The sequence below is a fragment of the Chionomys nivalis genome, chromosome 20 (assembly GCF_950005125.1).
Source record: "Chionomys nivalis chromosome 20, mChiNiv1.1, whole genome shotgun sequence".
Taxonomy (NCBI): Eukaryota; Metazoa; Chordata; class Mammalia; order Rodentia; family Cricetidae; genus Chionomys; species Chionomys nivalis.
Genome location: NC_080105.1, coordinates 31,712,972 through 31,732,875, shown reverse-complemented (window position 1 = coordinate 31,732,875; position 19,904 = coordinate 31,712,972). Strand labels below are relative to the sequence as shown.

Below are 19,904 nucleotides of genomic sequence, written 5' to 3'. Positions count from 1 at the left end.
AGATACGTTACTGAAGAGACTCAACCCTAAACACAAAATTTGCTTTTTGCCTTTTTTCATCTTGACACGTAGGCTCAGGGGAATGAGCCTTCTCGTTGAGTCAAGAGCCACTGCACGAGACCAGGCGAGGAGTTTCCACTTACAACCTATCTCTGCTCAAAATCTTTCTCATTTTGGAGCAGTTTTCCTTTCTGAGTTTAGATTAGAGATGTTCAACCTGTAAACACAGCGAAAAGATCTAAAAGCTGCTGGTGTCTCGCCCTGGCACGCTAGGGTCATGCATGTTGGTAACTGGCAATACCTCAATCAGCACTAAATTGATACAAAGGAAGGTTAGATGAAATACAACATTCTAGATACATCTCTGTCATGTGTACTCAGCCCTTTGTGGAAATGCCCGATGCCTGCTCACTTCCCAAACACATCAGTTCATCATCTAGAGACAACAGAAGAGAAAAGGGAGACCTGTGTGGCCCTTCTGCATGCCTCTGTTGACTGTCCAAACTTGGAGCCTAGAATGCATTGGATGAGATTCCCATCTCGGTGTCCACTCACAGCACACATCAATCACTGTATTGTGTGCACCCTTTTGCACAATTTTCCCATCCCAAATGTGTCCTTGTTTTTAAAACTCTAACTCTCCAATATGAGATGCAAGCTCTGGGGAACTAAACAGATTCCATCAATGGGCCAAACCCCAGATGATATTTAATCACAGTTTCCACTCCTACCCTGGTAAGAATTTATTAAACCAAGATGGGAGTCTGTATTTTGCTACCTAATCTCTTCAGAATTTAGAGTCGATCGATGATAATCCTTGAGCTGGAGTGAGAAAAGAGGTCTCTCTTGCAAACCTGCATGCATTTATTTATCACTATCACTTTTCCAAGAATTAGCTTCTAAGACATAATTCTAATTTTAAATATTATGGCCTCTTGTTAATCATTTTATTAGCCCGGATATGCAGAATTTAAGGGTTAGAGTAGACATATTTTTTTTACAATTTTTCAGATAGGGAAAAGGAAATGAAAGGAAATGAATTTCTTTCCTTTTTTAAGTGAGAAAGGTGACGATTAGGTTAACAACTGCAGCCAGGATTCAGATGGCGTCTTTTAAAATTCCATTCGGTTGAGTCATGCCTTGTCCTTATATACTCGCTCTCCAAGAAGCCAGCCTCTGACAGGCTCCAAGATAAGAACAAGTTCAGCTCTCCTAATCATCAAAGGGTTTCCTCTTATGCCGCTCTTCAGCCAGATTGCAGCGTGACTAGCTCACAGGGCGCAGGCATTTGGTCCACAAAACAGCTTAATTTCAGTGTAGTTTCTGCTATCGGAAAGTCCTGGTTACAACACAGCGGGACATTCTCTAAACAGATTATACACTTGGCATCTTTGCATTTGGAAAAAAAAAACAATTTTTAAGTAATACACACACACACACACACACACACACACACACACTGCCTCTCAAAAAGATTTACTTTTCCCCCTTAATGAGAACTATGTAAAAAGAGCACCTTTCCGGAGAGCAGAGGTGTGTCAGCGAGGGAAAGGAATGGCGTCGGCGTACACCAATGCTTCCATTTCCCTATGCTGCTACAGGTGAATGGTAAAACGCAGCCAACAATAGAATACTTGTTTCTCAACCCAAGTCAAATTGGTATAGTAAGTACTGTGACCTTTGGTATGGGTAAAATATTCTTTCTTGTTTTTAACATGCTATCTACTCATAACATACTATGAAAATAAAACATTATGCCCCATTATCTAAGACCAAGGTCAAGAGATACGTTGATATTATTTATACATATGGTGTTTTTCCCTCCAAGTTTAGACTTGGGGGACTTTTTCTTACATAATTATAATAATTGATTTAAAATGTTAATGGATAGGGTTTTTCTTTCATCTTTCCATGCTGTCGCTAAATAGAGACATTTTGTTTTTATGGATTCAGATTTGAGTCTTATGCCTCTATAGGCCCTTAGAAGTTGTTCAGATCAGTTTCCAGCAACTGAATGGATTCATTCCGAGTCTGGCAGTCTGTGCGCAGACTCTGGTATTTTTCCGAACAAGGCATCACTCTGAACAAGGCGTCACTCTAGATGGGCCTTGTTAGTCCTTCCTAAAAGTAAACTGTTACTTTCACTCCTGCTTAATATCATCCGGGTAACCCAAACATACGATGTATCTATTATAGCAAAAAAAAAAGGGAGGGGTTAGAAACAAACAGAAAACGGCTCTGTCTGAGCAGGAAGGACATTATGCCCATGTCTTTGTATAGATCTGTGTCTTCCTATTAAAGTGGTGTTTACATGTGCGGCCAGTTTGTTTCCCTAAAGCTAACTTCAATCTCCTCTCCAATGTTTTGGTAACTAGAAGATCTACAACGCAGTCTCTCATGCACATTTCTCACGGGGCTCCTCTAACGGGGGGTAGAAACTCTTGAAGCCCATCACTAGAGGAAAATGATGGTTTCAGAGTGGCTTTGTATTCCATTTGAAGGGTGGGCATGAGCGTATAGCTTCGTAAATTCCAGGCGCGATGGTACAGACCCATTGCCTCACTTTGACTTGATCAACTTTTTTCTCGTTTTGCATCGTTGATCTCTTGCCTCCCTGCGGTTTTCATATGAAAGATTTAGAGAATGGTAGGTATAGGAGAGGAATGGAGTGTGTGGGTCAGGCACACTGCTTCAGATGAAGATGGTAATGGCCTTGACCCTTCATCTGTGCACAGCGTCATCAAGTAAGAAACTGAAGGTGAACTGGCTTTGAGTGTTGTCCTTGTCCAGGTCATTTCTAGGATTTGGGTGGCTACTGCCACAAGTCCAATTTTTCTGCTACCAGTGGCATTCCACAGATTCATAACTTTAACCCAACTATTTAATATTTCACTCTTTCAACACATTCTCCTTTAACATGAGCCCCTTATGTTTAAAAACCTGATTTTAAAATTGAGAATTAATTCAAATGGCTACTTTTTGGTAAGGTAAGAATTGTTTGAGGGCTGGAGAGATGGCTCAGCAGCTAAGGGCATTGCCTGCTCTTCCAAAGGTCCTGAGTTCAATTTCCAGCAACCACATGGTGGTTCACAACCATCTGTAATGAGATCTGACACCCTCTTGAGGAAGAAATCTGGTCGGTTGTCCTCATCAACATAGACCATGAAACCCAATATAGACAAGTTCAACAGAACTACCATATATGGGTGCCCACGCATGCTTCAGCATTGCCAGGGCATAAATTAAAAAAAAAAAATTGGAAGAATTATTTGATGGCTTTCTCTGGGTAAAATAAACACAAATGTGAGGATATAAAAAATGCTACATAAAAACTTTATGTTGCATGTGCTTTTCCAAGAAAAGAAAAAAGAACGGAATTAAAGAGGACTAGAAGGCGTCTAATTGGCTTTGTCTTTTGATTCTGTTTGGCCATCAACAATGATGTAAGACTTGGACAGAATGCTGCCTCTCTGTGCCATCGTTAAATTTCTTGTTTAACGATGTATACACGTTGGTGTATACACTTCATTGTGCTTTGGGGACCGACTCTAGAAACCCTTAAACTAATGCTTTGCAAAGCCTAAACAAGAATGTTTCAAGCCTGCATTAGAAAGACCTCCTTTTGTGATGTGAATAGAACATACGGGTATTTTTTTTCTTTTAACCAATCATACATTTCCAATGTGAGAGAGACAGAGAAAGGGACAATGAAAAACAAAACTGAATTCCCAAAGGAAAGCCTGGAGCTGGCTGATGTTTGGAAGTCCTACCGGGGATGCTGAGAGCACAAATATCTTCAGACGAGCTGATCCCTTTGCAGGACAATCATCATTCGTGCTTATCCATTATTTGAAAGCTTACAAAGTAAAAACTGAAGGCAGATACTTTTTCCCCCAATCAAGCCATCATAGTATATTAATTAATTATTGTAAATGTCGTACTATTCACCACGATTTTTAAGACATTTCATACTTCACTCTGAAAAGAATCAACCCAGTCCCACAAAGCTGGAGTGGCTCATTTTATCCTGACCGACTCGCTCTGTGATTAGCATGGAAGATTTATAATCCATCAACGCTAAATTGGACCATTAGCCTCTGTCTTCCTCCTATCAAAAAGAGTTGCAAAGGCTCAAGCCATGAGTGCTGTCATTACTTATAATTGTCCCCAGCACACTTTTTTTCAAGCCATAATAATAGGTAATCAAAGTGATAATCACAAAATACAGCCAATCCAAATTAAGATCAGCACAACACCCTCAGACCATACAGCCATGTAAATGTTTGCACGAACTTTTATGTGTTGCGGGACTCAAAACTGGGACATTTCTAAAACTATGTTTGGTGGCTTCAATACTCTTTTTACTGAGTAACAGCAAGAATAATGTCATCCAGCCAATGCCTCAGCATCAAGATATTCTTGTAGAGAAAAAAGAGGTCTATGAACAAGGTATTAGTCAGTCTATTACCACTATACAATCATGGGCTAAGTTGTATTCACCTTAGACCTTTTGAGCTCCAGGATACTGTTAACCCATGTGCCCCATCTTGAGGAGACAAAGACCCTGTCCTTCATACCATCGCAGATTCTCAGGCATCATGACACTGGGGACAGAAGGAAAAATGCTTCAGTAGCTAAGCACTGAAGCTGTGCCCATTTGCACTGTCATAACTATGTTTGAACATGGTCTGTGGGCCTCTATGGGGAAACATTTCAAATAACCACGCATCATTTCAAATCTGTGTGCAACACTGACTGCATATTCCCAGAAGAAAAGAAGGTTATAGAGATGGATGTAGCTACGGCTGCCAGGTAGAATCAGGTGCACAGAGCACAGACCCATGAGTATTTTAGCATCCCTACCAGCTTCCTCTGGTGCTTCTAAGACAAAAATGAACAGGTTTGAAAATTGTCAATGTATTCAAAACAAGAAAACATTATCCCTACGCTTAGATTGGGTTATTCAGGCATGTTTCAAACTCAAGGCTTGAGACGCTGCTGTGTGGTCCTGTGGGCAACAAAGTAAAATTATACAAAGGCACATGCACACACGTGTGTGTGTGTGTGTGTGTGTATCCATATATGTCCATATATACCCATATAAATGTGTATATATATATATATGTATATATATATGTATATATATATATATATATATATATGTCACATCTCTGGATTCCTTTCATTTGTCCTCCAAGAAAGGGACAACCATGAAGAATTCCTTAAATACACATGCTACATTATCACAACAAAGGGAAGGAATTCTGTGCATGGTATTCCCACCTTCACAAAGTCTTCTCATTCTCCTTGCTCGTTAAAAGTACAGCTGTACTCAAATTAATGATTTGGGTCTTATTGCTATAAATATTTTTTTAAAAGAACAAAGTGATCTGTGCCTAGATCAGTTCAAGTGACTCTCTGTAGTTATTCTCCACCGCTCACTTGCCAGATGATCTTCATCCTCTCAGTCAACACGGAGGAAAGCTCATTCAGATGTGGGGGTAGCAGGCTTGCCTGGGGAGTGCTGGACCCTGGGTTCTGTTGCCAGTGTCCCACGGCCAAAGGGCATTTGCAGAGAAGAAAGCACACGTGACCTTGCTGGGGAGGACATTAAATTTGGCCATTTTTTTCTAAACTAAAAAATCTCATTTCGAATACACTGCTTTTTGAGTTTCCTAAAGGAAGGAGATGAAGCCAGAAAAAGAGAAGGCCAGACCATGCTTGAATTTTGAGATAGCGAATGAGGTCCAGTCCATTGCAGCTAACGTTTAGTCGATGAATGTAGCATGTGTAAATTGCAGAGACATGGTAGAGAGATGGACCCTAATTCCTCTCCTAATCATTTTGCTAGTCCTAGAGCAGGTAATGATGTCTCAATTAACAACAGCATCGCTGCCGGGTTTGTTCATTAACCGCTGTGTTGTGCGTTCTGTGGCTCTGTGTATTTTGTCTGCCATGTACAGGAATTCAAACCCATTGGTGCCGCGCACAACAGAAGGGCCCAGCCTTTCGTTGCAGCAGCAAACATTGATGACAAAAGACAGGTAGTGAGCGCTTCCTATAACTCACCAATTGGGCTCTATTCAACTAGCAATATCCAAGATGCGCTACACGGCCAGCTGCGGGGTCTCATCCCCAGTTCACCTCAAAAGTAAGTACTGTGCTCAGTTCCAGCCAATGTTCTTCACAACGTGGTTTCTTTCCCGATGTCCAGCTCTTGGCATTTCCTCCTTTACTTTCTCTAAGGTACTATCACACTTTAAAGAGAAGCATCTAGAACTTGGCTCTAATTGTTCTGGAGCCCAATCAGTCGGTTCCTGAATAGTTAGTAGCTACGAGGTCTGGTTCCGTCATCACCCTTCTTAGGCATGTCAGTATCTGGTGGTTAATCATCCTCTCTGCACAAAGTCTCATGCATTTACTTTTACCCCCAAAAGATGGAGCCACCACTGAGGGATTTTTCTTTAACCCTTTGTTTTTGCAGGATGTGAACTACTTTGAACACAAGCACAATATTCGGCCCAAACCTTTCATAATTCCAGGCCGAACAAGGTCATAAACTCTGAGATTGTGAAGTTTGAAGTGCATGCTGCTTTAATCAATTCTTACTAACCGTCCAGAAAAGTAACTTCTAGATGTCTCAAGTGACTCTTCACTGTGAAGCTTATGTTCAAAGCAGAAGGCAACAACTCACTTAGCAGCGAAGGGTAGCACCCGTTACTGAGGGTAAATATTGACTAGATGGCAGGGCTGTGAAATCTTAGGTGATCACGGTGTGTATTTATAACTAATGACCCAGAAGCTCTGAGGATCCCATCCAGAACACAGTGACCTCTCAGGCAGGCAGATGAACCCTGTCCGAGGTCAGGAAAGCCCAGCCTGCAGAGACAAAAAAAAAAAAAAAAAAAAAAAAAAAAATGGAAACCAGCCCAGGCAGCAGCGAGGGAAAGCCAGGATTGCTTTATGAGTTTGACAGACTCTGGCTATCCCACCTCAGTTCCTGCCTCTCTTTGCACCTTCAAACCCACCACTTTAGCCCTGATAGAAGACTAGCTTTTCATACGTATGAATTCTTTCAAAGGAAGAAACCTTTCTATCTGGTGAAAATCAGTATTAAGATGAGAAAAGGAAGCCGGGCGATGGTGGCGCACGCCTTTAATCCCAGCACTCGGGAGGCAGAGGCAGGCGGATCTTTGTGAGTTCGAGACCAGCCTGGTCTACAAGAGCTAGTTCCAGGACAGGCTCCAAAGCCACAGAGAAACCCTGTCTCGAAAAACCAAAAAAAAAAAAAAAGATGAGAAAAGGAAAACAGTTACTGTGAGTGTTGTTGACTCTCATGGAATACTCTGTATAAGAAACATAATAATACTAAAGCTCTAAATTCTTTATCTGTCAATCGGAGATGTGATTATAGTGGCACAATCGTTTCCAGAATCTTCTCTAGACACTGAACTTGAACTTCGGTTGAAAGGAATACCAAAATCGCAACTCCAGGAAGCCTCAAACCCATCACTCTGTCCTTTGGTTATAGTTAACCCAAGGGAGCTATTGATCAGAATAGGTGAATGCTAATGGGTTAGAGAAGTGGCAGGATGGGGTGCATCAGGTGCCCCAAACTGGTAGTGCATAGGTGATCTCACGCCTTAGGCATGATTTATTTAGCCCTCCCATTGTTTGCTTTATATTTATTTATATTAATTAAATATCTTTATGTGCCATTTTATTGAAATGTTCATTACTGTTAAGTTCATGTTAACTGGTACATTTCATAATTATGTGACTGACACTGTAGGTACTGAATTCCTGTGACTAGGAAATCCTTACATCATATGTGGTTTTTCTAAGTGTAGATCCTTCATTAAGCCACAGGAAGGGTCAGGAGGTTGTCTCCAAATAAACCACATGATTTTCCTATCAGACACAGGAGAAATGTGAATGGGAGAGTGAGAGGAAGGAGCTAAGAAAGCTGTGATGTCACAGGAGGTGTCTCTGTAGGGCTGGTCCCATGTTTTATCCCCACGACCTAGAAATGAGCCTGGGAGCATCACAGTGTGCACTCATCCCATGAGCACCGGATAAAGGCATCAAATCCAGAGAGTACTCCGTGCTTCCTGAGTGGGAGACACGAAGCGTCAGAATCCCCTATCCCTGCTCCACCTTTAGGTCTACGCCGTGCTCTCTGTCCCCTTCTTCCCATTCCTTCTCCTCCTTGTCTTTTCCCCTTTTTTTTTTCAATACTACTCCTACAGATCTCCACCTTACGTCACACAACACACCATATTAAAAGTTAAAAATGCATAGGACACACGCTTTTAATCCCAGCACTCGGGAGGCAGAGGCAGGCGGATCTTGGTGAGTTCAAGGTCAGCCTGGTCTACAGAATTAGTCCTAGGATAGCCAGCACTACACAAAGAAACCCTGTCTTGAAAAAAAAGTTAAAAATGGTATTTTATTATTGAATAATATATAGCTAAATATATTGAATGAAGACCTAGGACATATTTGATTGTACAATTCAAAGAAAGTCAGGGGGCATTCTGCTATATTTATATCATGCATAATTTATATAATATATTATAAAATATAATTTATTCTATATTAACTTTAAGGTGGTGATAAAGACAAACCATTCACAAGTTTGTCACTTGCGGATACCTCTTGGTACAACAGAATTTAGAAGAAAGGAAACTTCTAAGAACGAGTAAATAAATGACTGGTACCTATGCACAGATCTACAGACTAGCGGAAATGCGTCTCTTCTTCCTTCCTCTCTCCTCTCACTATTTGCTCTAGCCTCAGAACTTTCTGCTCTCTCCCAGTGATTTTTTTCAGTAAGGTAGAATTTTGAGAGACTCCGCATCAAGCTAGCACTGCAAACGAACAACTTGTTCAATCCGAAGTAGAACAGGTGTAGGGGATTTATGTGTCGCTCTGTCTGGTGTTTCGGTGCCAGCTCCGGCTCCGTGATGACTTCATCACAGTCGAAGCCATTTAACGCTCCACTGTTCTTATATTGAAATATGTGACATCTTAAAGCCGGAGCCATAACTCAAAACGTGCACAAGATATTTTTACGGATCTGGATGTAAAAACGAAATGTTTTTGCGTAGTTTTAAACAAGTTACATCCAGAAATCTGCCCTCGCCACCAAACGTCTGAACACAGTCCCAAGGAAGTTCAGTGTCTGTAGGAGAACCCACCTGGCTGTGAGATAATTGAGGTCACCGTCCCCTTTCCAGGTGACCTGTTACATCACTAAGACAGCCTCAAGAGATCACACATTCCGGGTCATTAAGGTTAAGTCCCTGGACTCATGAGGCCATTCTGCAGTGCCTAGAGTCCCTGAGAACCATTTTATTCAAATCAACCCAGGAACTCTCTTAACATTGACTTGGACATTTATAAAGGTCACTCTCGTTGGTGTGACATCATTTCCTCCATTTAGTAGACACAGGCCCCTAATTTATGAGTCACAGAACCCCAATTCGAATGATAAAAGAGGGAGAAATAGAAGACACAGTCTTTGACAAATTAAAACCACATGCACATATATATCAATATACAATCCCTAATGGCAGAAAAAGATTGTTAATTACAACTCAGAATAAAGCATATCTGTGAGTTCACGTTGATGATAGCTCACCCAGCATCTAGCATCCTGTCTGATGCACAGGAAACCATGGAAGTTCTAAGCCTCTCCTGAATGGGCCTATTATGTTGGTCCCTCAAGATTTAACTCATTGTCTCAAACTCCCATTTTTCAAGTGCACGAACCTCATTACACTTACGTCAAATCATTTAATTCCTGACCAAACTGCTTGACAAGAGAAAATTTTCTTCCTTTTAGCAGTTAAAGTCAATTTTAGGAATTGGTGCTGAGCCTAAAAAAACAGTGAGTAAAGCCAGATGGCATTTTGGTATGTGACCTAACTCATGTCCTAGGCTTGGTTTTAAACAAATTCTCAATAGGCAGGAGCAAAATGCCTGGTGTAGGAAGTTGGGTTGTACAACACAAGACCCTAAAATCACTGTCCAGCATCCTTTTGGGTTTTGGTGTCTATGTGGGGCTGTAGTTAACAACAGTAGCCCTTCAAAGCAAATGCAAAGATGGGGTCCCATCCTTCACAGCTGACTTTCAGACAATCACATCACATCCGTGTATGTGTCTCAAGTTCACAGCAACACCAACAGGCAATCATAACAGAGGTTTACATGAATAGCTCGACATAGCTCGGCGACGGAGTGACTAATCAGCATGCCTGAGGCCCTAGGTTCAATTACCAGTACCAAGTTGATTAATACTAACTAATTAACAAATGCATGCCCGGTGTGGCTGCTTGCCAGTTCATTTTTGTAAAGAGAACCAAATCGCCCTCGTTCTTGACTAGAATGACCAACCTTTGTAATATTTTTAAAGTCCCTAAACAATGTTCTTAAAAGGAAATAAATATGCATGGAAATATGTGTGTGTGTGTCCAAAATCTTGCATGAAACACCTCTGTACAAAGGAAACAAACCTTAGCCCAGAGTAGCATCCGAATAATCCAAGATGACCTACTTGTTCTGTGATCAACCGCAAAGTGATGAGCATTTATTGACTGTTTCTAGCTCCTATGCTAAGTTACAGAACGGCATTTTAAAAGTATATTCTTAATAAGATAATATATTAAAATAGTAAAGTATTGATAAACTAGCTCAAAAATATAATGTTTATTTAGACTGTCCCACAAGTTGCTAAGGCTTGACTCTGACTGAAGCAAGCTTATTTTGAAACGTTTAGCCTAAATCTTCATGCTACATAGTGTTATAATTTATGAAATACCATTCCTTATATTTCAATTATAAAATCGAGAGACATAAAAGGATATCTAGCTAATCTTCCTCTGCTGTAGAAAATCCTTCAGCCAGTAGTCTTTAAGTTACCCGCCCACTTGGGCGTGGCCTCTTATACCCACATAAAGCTCATATATGCCCACGTAAAGCTCACTTGCTCTTTCTTCCAGCTGCTGGATTCCCTTGCTGTTCCCTGTTCGAGCAGAGGACTGTGATCTGCGAGTCTACCCCTAAATAAATAACCCTTTATTATACTCAATTCTGAGCTAGTGTGGGATTTCTTTTTAGCATCCCTTTTCATTCCTCCTCCATTTACCTGTGATATTGACAGAAACTAAATTATTTGGCCTATTTTTTTTTAATGAGAATAGACAGTTGCTGTCTACCTGCTTTATATACTCTTTCCACACATTCACCCTCAACTTGATAGAATCAAGCCAACAAATGCTATATCACCTGCGACTTTGTATTGTGTCCAAATTCTTTGAGCGTGTATTTTTTTCAGCCTCCCTCTCAGGAACACGTTAGTCAGGGATTAGACTGATACAATCGCCCCTTCTGTCCCAGTTCCTTCTAATCTCTCTGTTCTTGTTTTCTGTGTTCTCCCGGCCCCTCGTGTCGTCTCTGTGTCACGGTGTCATTAACACAGTGGCTGCAGCACGCCTTCCGGTGTTGACTGCGCCAGCGGACGCAGCACCCCTTCCTCTGTCAGTACCGTTAGCACGATCTGCCCAGGCGACTTGAAAGTTGCTGCTAAGATGGCCCCTAACATTCCTTTGGAAATGGAACTTCCTGGTGTGAAGATTGTCCATGCTCAATTTAATACACCCATGCAGCTGTACTCAGATGATAATATCATGGAAACACTGCAGGGTCAGGTTTCCACCGCTCTGGGGGAGACACCCTCAATGAGGTAATACGAGTCTGTTTGAACCGTGGGCCCCCTTGACTAAACACGTGGGCGGTGTTGACTTTGACCGTGTCTTCTAATTGTCTTGGTGGAAAGAAAGCTATGTGAACGCTTCAAAGAAAAAAAAAAATCTTATTGCAAACATTGAAGCCTGTGATAAAACTCAGTCTATGTAGATAAGAGACAGATAGCAAAAAAAAATGAAACCACATAAAGACCAAATGGATGTCTTTGGAAAGCTACGGCGTGCTTTATAAATGCCTGATTTAGTATTCTCAGAAGTGGTTGGTGATCTTCCATCTGTCTTTTGTAGGTGAAAAGATGGGAGGTGAGGACAGGGAGAGACCACAGCTTTTACAGGATGGTCCTTTCTCTTTCTCTAATTGCAGCGCGTGGAAAGGATTGCCTTGCTGTCTAAAATGTTTGCATTTCATTAAGGTTTTAAAGCAAATTCTTCCAGCTGTTAGTGAAGATATTCTGTCTTTATTTTGACTCGTTTCTTTTTTGTTATTAATGTCTGTTCCAAGTACCTTTGCAACCAAGCTTTTCCAATTAAAAAGATTTATTAACGGAATAAAATCCCATTGCTTTAGTGTTGCAAAATCACTTTCTATAAATTATTGTGATACTTGAGAATGCTATGTAGCAATATCTCAGAGTTGTCACGGGGTTTATACAGTGAGTTAATCCCAAAGCCATTTTGTAAAGAAATATATATATATATAATTTTTTAAAATATGACAGGTGATTAAAATATACACAGATAAGTTTCTAGGTGGTACAGTTAAATAACAAAGTATCTAGTGCCTAACAAGTAATAGGATGATAACATTTTAATTGTTCATTATTAATATATTTACTGAAAGCATAGTAAATAAAACTGCTCTCATGATTATTAATGTGACTACTAAAAACAATAGTCAATTTAGCAAACATTCATGGAGGTTACTTTACTATGTGGTTTGAAACACTGTCAGGTGAATTCCATTCACTGACAAGTTATATGAAACTTGGTTTTATATAAAAAGGGGATTATTCAAACTTCTATGAGTGAGCTCACTCCTCTACTGTGTCTGCTGGGCTTTTTTTTCCCTGAAAAGGGGGGGAGGCAGTTTTACATAGCCATCAGACCAGGACTTGTTCCTTAAATTACCATGTCCTGACAGAAGTCACCTCTGTGAATTCACATGGTATTTCTTATACTAGAGACTCACTTGAGAGTAACCCCTGCTCAGCACTGGCTGGGAACAAAGGTTGATACTGTTATCATGTCACCTCGCGGGACCCCCGACGATGCGTCACCAGCTATATTTGTGTTTCAGTGAACCCGCAGCCTCAGTACCCCCTCAATCGGATGTGTACCGCATGCTCCATGACAATCGGGATGAACCAACTCCTCCTCGCCAGTCAGGCTCCTTCAGGGTGCTCCAGGAAATGGTGAACGACGGGCCTGGTGAGTCTCTACTATCCACTGACTTGTTTGTAAAGGTCCTCAGATGGGTGGAGAAGAGGAACTGAGCAATAGGGGATGGACGTCTGAATACTGGTTTTAGTCAGTATTCAAGTGAGTCTTTGCTCAGAAGGATTTAGGGAAAGAACTTTCTGGATGTATTCAAGTATTTATGAAACAAAACCACTCATTTAAGTAAAAAATACCAAAACCAAATTCTATCCATAGTAGTCAAGGGCCAGCATAGCTTATTAATCAGAAACTTTCATTTTCAATAGATACTAGAAGACTTCTCAGCCTCTTCCCCCACAGTTCCTTGAAGTATTATAAACCTTGAGGCAAAAAAAAAAAGAAAACATGAAATGGCTGGGTGTGATGGTGCACACCTGTAATCTGCTCAGGAGGCAGAGGCAGGCTGATCTCTGAGTCAGAGGCCAGTCTGGTCTACAGAGTGAGTTCCAGGACAGGAGGGCTACACACAGAAAACCTGTCTTGAAGAAGGATAGATAGATGATTGATAGATAGATAGATAGATAGATAGATAGATAGATAGAAAGATAGACAGACAGATAGATAGATGATAGATAGATGATATAGATGACAGATAGATAATAGATAGATGATAGATAGATGACAGTAGATAGAGAGATAGATAGATAGATAGATAGATAGATAGATAGATAGATAGATGATAGATAGAAAGATAGATAGATAGATAGATAGATGATAGATAGATGACAGATGATATAGATAGATGATAGAAAGATAGATAGATAGATAGAAAGATAGATAGATAGATAGATAGATAGATAGATAGATAGATAGATAGATATGAAATAAAACCTACTATTCTCCTTGCTCTGAGCAAAGTGCCTTGCATATAGTATTACTAAGTTTTCACAATAACTCGGGAAGGTAGAAACTATTATTTGCCCCAATTGACAAATGAGAAACAGAGGCAGAAGAAAAGCGGAGTTGGATAAGGTTACACAACCAGTACGTAGGAGTGATAATGTCTCTCCCAATTCTGTCATCCTCCGGTTTATACTTCAGCCCAGGCTTCTTTTTACTCCCTACAAGATGTACAGTGCCCTTCAAGAGTCACACAAAATGCAGAAATGCCTCATGAGGATGGGTGCAAAAGAGGAAGTGCTGGCAAGGTTCCAGAAACAATGGCCAACTGTGTCCATCAGTGGTGTGGATACAAATGATGCAACCACTGTGAGAAGCAGGGCAGGTGCTCCTTAGAAAATTCATTCAGCAACAGCCCAGCAGTTCTGTGCCTACACAGACATCTCAAAGCAGAAATGCAGACACACACTTGTACAATGGTATTCCGGTTATTCACAAGGACCAGGAGGATGGAAACATTCAAATCCCCGTTGAGACCCAAGTAGATAGACAAAACGTGATAAAACATACCCAGGACAGAGTGTTATTCCACCTCTAAAAGGTATGAGATCCTGACTGACGTGAGAATCTGGATGAACCTTGAAAGCTGTAGGCTAGGTCAAAGAACCCGGACGTAAAAGGAAAGAGCCTGTTGGTTCTGTTTATATTGAACATCTAGAGCAGCCCAGTTTATAGATAGAAAGTGGAGAAGAGATTTCTAGGGTTGAGAGGGAGGGGAAGAGCACTTCCTGCCTCGTGGTTACACGGGCTGCAGTTTCTGTCTACAGATAACGAGAAGGGAACAGAACACACGTGATATACAGCAGGTATATCCTCAGAAAGCATTGGAATGGCAAATTTTATGTCGTATTTTTTCCCAGAAGACAACAAATGAAAGAAACTCTCTGCTCCCTCCAGCATCTTGCAAGAGTTCCCAATAGCAGATTTTGGAAGCAATTTCATTTTAAAGGGGCTGTTTCAGAACCAAGTCTCTTCTGCACCAGTGGGTCCTACTCCCTTTGAAACCACGGGGCGGATGCAGCTGAAGGATTCCTTGGGCTAAAGTGCACACTTTAAAATAGACACTAAAGTGCTCGCTGTCAAATCGACTCCAAGTACAAACGGAGCCAGCTGTTCCCTACCATAAATGGAAACGCTTTGTTTTTCAGATGATCGTCCCGCTGGAACAAGAAGCGTGAGGGCTCCAGTTACTAAAGTCCACGGCGGAGCTGGCAGTGCCCCGAGGATGCCACTCTGTGACAAGTGTGGCAGTGGCATTGTGTACGTCTTACTTTAACTCAGGAATTCACGTTGAGTCTCGTTGGCAGTTTTCCATTTCTTGTACTTTTAAGCCTTTATGTAGAAAAGGCAATGTTGAAAAGGTTAAATTTCTGTTCCTTAACTTAAAATAGAACATCTACAAGGCTTTAGCGTATTTGGCCAGTGTGCCGTAGTCAGAACCTTAAATTGGCGTAGCACGTGGGTCAGCAGGCTGTACCTTCAGAAATACTTTTGTGAAAAAAGATTCTGCCCAAATGTGTTTATGAAAACAATTTCCAAGAATCATGATTTCCATTTTAAAAGTAAATTTTATTAACATATAATCTTTGAATACTTACTTTTCTATATAGAAGAGAAACAGATACAGGGACCATTGGGCTGTGAATTAAAATGCATTGTGTGACCAATTATTTTAATTATACAAATATCAAGATAGAAATTTTTAAAATACTGTCAGCTTTCATTGTCAAGAAATTCCATGTGGAAACAGTCACCTTTGCCGAATCCAGATGTTTTTAAATGAGTCATATCATCTTAAATGTGTTTCACGAGGCCACCTCTCCCATTTGTTTATCCCCAGCACAAGTAGAAACAAAATTCGCCCAGTTATCCAAGAGAGCAGTGAGCGAGTGAGGGGCCTGCTTAGAATGGAAGGAACAGAGGGGGGACAGAAAGAAAAGGGGGTGGTTTAACAGCATTTCTGAAAACATGCAAGTCATGACATCACCAAAACTAATTGTTGCTCCTAAAGAAAAAGAAACCGTGTCCTTGGTTAAAGTGAGCCCACCCAGTGAGTGTGCCCTCTCTACTGGGTAGAGTAGATGCTGGACTTAGGATAGAAAGTCAGCCGAGGGACTTCCAACTTTGCAGCCCATGGCTGCCTCAAAGCAACCGCATAGATTATGCTCCCACTTGTAGAGAACCTGGGGGCGGGGTATGAGACAGAAGCCTCCAGTTCTTGAAGTTACGTGTTCGAGACTATGAAGACTATTCACACCTCGGTATCAGAGGGGAGGCCAAATGTGTCATGCCAATATCCGATGTTCCTGACTGTGAAACTGCCGAGCCTACGGCAGCATCCTCTCCCTTTCTGGACTGGTTTCACCCGTGTCCTCTCTGTCTTCTCCCCGCAGAGGCGCTGTCGTCAAGGCCCGGGATAAGTACCGGCACCCCGAGTGCTTTGTGTGTGCTGACTGTAACCTCAACCTCAAGCAGAAGGGCTACTTCTTCGTGGAGGGGGAGCTGTACTGTGAGACCCATGCGAGAGCCCGTACGAGACCCCCAGAAGGCTACGACACCGTCACTCTGTACCCCAAAGCCTAAGTCCTTTGCAGACGAGAACACGCATGCTCGCACCCACGCACACTTACACTGGCCAATGACATGGATGGCTTTAGCAGAAGGAGCGCGAACAGTCACCTCCCAATCTGAAGCCACGGCTTTTTAGGCATGTATCCTATTGTGTAGTGAGGGCAAGAAATGGGAAGGCAAACGCCCACCTCGTGACAAAGCCAGTATTATCTGCGATTTGCAATTCTTTATCTTTGGGGACAGCAATGGTGACATTTAAAGCAATAATGTTTCAACCTTATGCTCCACCATTCCCATCTGTTATACCACCATTGGATGTGGTAACACCTGGATATTTGGGGGAGTTGAGTTGTTTTTCCTTCAGAATTGCTTTTGACAATTGTAGTAAGAAATGCCAAATAGCAACCTTGTATTCTAACAGAATCTGCAGGTGTCTGTGTCTGTTTTTCCTAGCGTGCTTGTCAGGAAGCCGCTTCCAGGATTTCTGTTTTGTAGGCAAATAGCTGTGCCACGGGACAACAGAAACACAATAAATACGGGAAGCATGTTTTTAAATTCCCAGTGAACCAGTATTCGGTGGAGTCATCGTTTCAGCAGGAGGACCCACTCCTATGTTAGCATGCAAACAAGCATTATAAGAAGCCCGTGTCCTCGTTAGGTTTTATACTTCAGTCCCTTGTGTGTATGGTAGGGGCTGGAATGTGTTCGTGGTTCAGGGGGTGAGGGGGCGGGGTCCTGAAAAAGAGTGACCATGTTTGTGGAGGCCAGCGATCAACCTTCATGTCATTCTTCAGGAGCCGTCAATGTTGGGTTTGGGGACTCGGGGCTTGCTGGTTTGGCTAGGATTGAGTTTTCAGCGACCCAGGGATCTGCCCTTCTCTGTGTCGCCAGGTGACCTTACAAGTAGCTGTCTGCACCTCTGCCTTTTTAACGGGGCTGAGGATCCAACTTCGCCCTTCACGCTTAGTAGGCAAGCTCTTCATTGACTGAAGAACTTCCTTGTCTCCCTTGCTGTTTCTCATGGGCCCTAAGTTTCTACTGATGGGAGGAGCATTGAAATTTTCTAGTTTAGGGTAATTCAATACGTTTCCCATTATACATTTTTTTTGGCTTGGGCTTGGGCTCTTTTTATCTTTTAGGTTTGTTTATTTTATTGTATGTATGTGCGTATTTTCTGTGCGAGTATGTATGTGTACCGCGTGCATGCCGGATACCTCCAGAAGTCAGAAGAAAGGGATGGGTCCCCTGGAACCGGAGTTAAGGGAGGTTAGGAGCCGCTATGGAGGGGCTAGGAGCTCAACTTGGTCTCTGCAAGAATACCAAGTACTCCAAACTAATCAGCCTTGTCTCCAGAACACAACACTGTCTCTTTTGACTGAAACGTCTTGTTCACATAAACATCCAGTAAAATGGGAAGCTCAAGGTCCGTCACGGTTGTTTCTCTCTCTGACTCGGTGTACCCTCTTCTGTACCCCAGGATGGCATCTCCTGTGGGGGGACCACCTGCTAGGACTCCCTAGGCCCCACTGCCGATCTCCATGTCTTTGCTGAGAACTTGCTCTCCGCATAGTTCAGCCCAAGTCTTAACCTTGTCTCTCCTGTCACCTCCAAAACTCTCAGCTCAGTCTTCCAAGGATTTGGACATCAGCTCTGACTGGCGCCTGGCCCTGGGAAGTCTGCCTTGGAAGTCCTGCTAAGGCTCACCTCCTCAGTCACCTAAGCTAGCGCCAACAGCAAAGTCCTTGGCTTGTACCTCTCACCTACTTTCGCCAGGGACGCCGGGACAGTTCTGAATCTGCCCCTTTAAAGGTCACCCAGCGGGGAAGCAGTGAGATGGGACTACGAGGACCATCTCTGGTAGTCTGCCTGTTGTGGCGTCACTCAGCCGCGTCTACCCGTGGAAGCTGCTGCTCGTTAACCTGGAGCATGTGTCTGCCTCCTTTCAGGTCCACTATGAGACCCTTAACTGTCTCCAACCCTGATTTCTCCAAGAAAATACCAGCCCGGCTCCCATAGGCATTCGAGATTGGAACCTCTGCAGTAAAACATGCTTGTTACTAGAGCTATTAAAATCAGCTCTTTTAGAGATTCAGGATGTGAGTGGATGTGAAATGCATCTCACTTTTGTTCAAGGGTTATTTTTAAGAATTTGTCCCGGAGCCCGGCAGTGGTGGCGCATGCCTTTAATCCCAGCACTCGGGAGGCAGAGGCAGGCGGATCTCTGTGAGTTCGAGACCAGCCTGGTCTACAAGAGCTAGTTCCAGGACAGGCTCCAAAACCACAGAGAAACCCTGTCTCGAAAAAAAAAAAAAAAAAAAGAATTTGTCCCGGAAAATGTTTTGGAAGGTGGAATGTAAGTGAATGGTAACTGACTTAGAAAATCTGGGAAAATTAAAACCAAAAACGACAACTGAGAAAATAGAAAGACAAGTGAATTGAATTTCCAGGCTCTTGAAAAGCATGAGAATTGACAAGACCAGGCACCCCAGGACCAGAGGTTAAAGGTGGGGCCACCAAAAGAGAAATAAATGGAATTTATTTAAGCCACACTTAAAGGCTAGGGACGCAGCTCAGTTGGTGCCGTCTTTACCTCCCAAACACAGAGAGTTGATCCTCAGCTTTAAATAACCCAAGTGTGCTGTGTGATGCATATCTGTAATCCTAGCTCTCAGGAGGCTCGGAAGTTCAAGGTCATCCTCGGCTACTTAACAGGACACTATTTCAAACCACAAACAACGTGGAAGTATTTGGTGCCTACACCCTTACTGAGCCCTATCAGCTTGCACCCCTCAGTGAGACAGCGAGCCTCGCACAGAAGGGAAGCAGAGCACTGCTGAACCAGAAAGGGAAGCACAGAGCACGGCTGCATGCTTGACTGCACATAAAAGAAACTAAGGCCGAATGGCTCATGAGGAATCGTTAGACATTAGTGTACACTCTGTTATGTAGTTTCAAAGCTGGGCATGGGGACAGACGTCTGTAATCCCAGCATGTGGGACTGAGACAGAAAGATTAACTAGAGATCGAAGGCTAGCCTGAGCTACCCATTGAGACCTTGTCTCAATTAGTCAGTCAGTCAATAAACACAGAAATGACATTGGTTTTCAAATTATAGTTCAGATATTGCAAATAGAGTAGAGCACACACTCTATTTAATATGTCCACACTCAAGATTAATAAGGAACTTAATATTATAATAAAATATAATAGTGCCTATAAAATCTGAAA

At 42.2% G+C, this 19,904-nt stretch overlaps 1 protein-coding gene across 3 annotated transcripts in view; it reads left to right on the top strand.

Annotated features, from left to right (window-relative positions):
• The window catches only part of Pdlim3 (PDZ and LIM domain 3), a 32,220-nt gene extending 14,960 nt beyond the window's left edge, over positions 1-17,260 (top strand). The window contains exons 4-8 of one of the 3 annotated variants that reach the window (XM_057752792.1): positions 6,485-6,552; positions 11,483-11,746; positions 13,066-13,196; positions 15,254-15,365; positions 16,499-17,259. In XM_057752792.1, the coding sequence (XP_057608775.1) occupies positions 6,485-6,552; positions 11,483-11,746; positions 13,066-13,196; positions 15,254-15,365; positions 16,499-16,688 (765 nt within the window). In that variant the 3' untranslated portion in view covers positions 16,689-17,259. Of the gene's footprint in view, positions 1-5,963; positions 6,152-6,484; positions 6,553-11,482; positions 11,747-13,065; positions 13,197-15,253; positions 15,366-16,498 lie in introns of all 3 variants that reach the window. The other 2 variants (XM_057752793.1, XM_057752794.1) reach the window with 2 other exon arrangements.
• Positions 17,261-19,904: the final 2,644 nt, after the last annotated feature.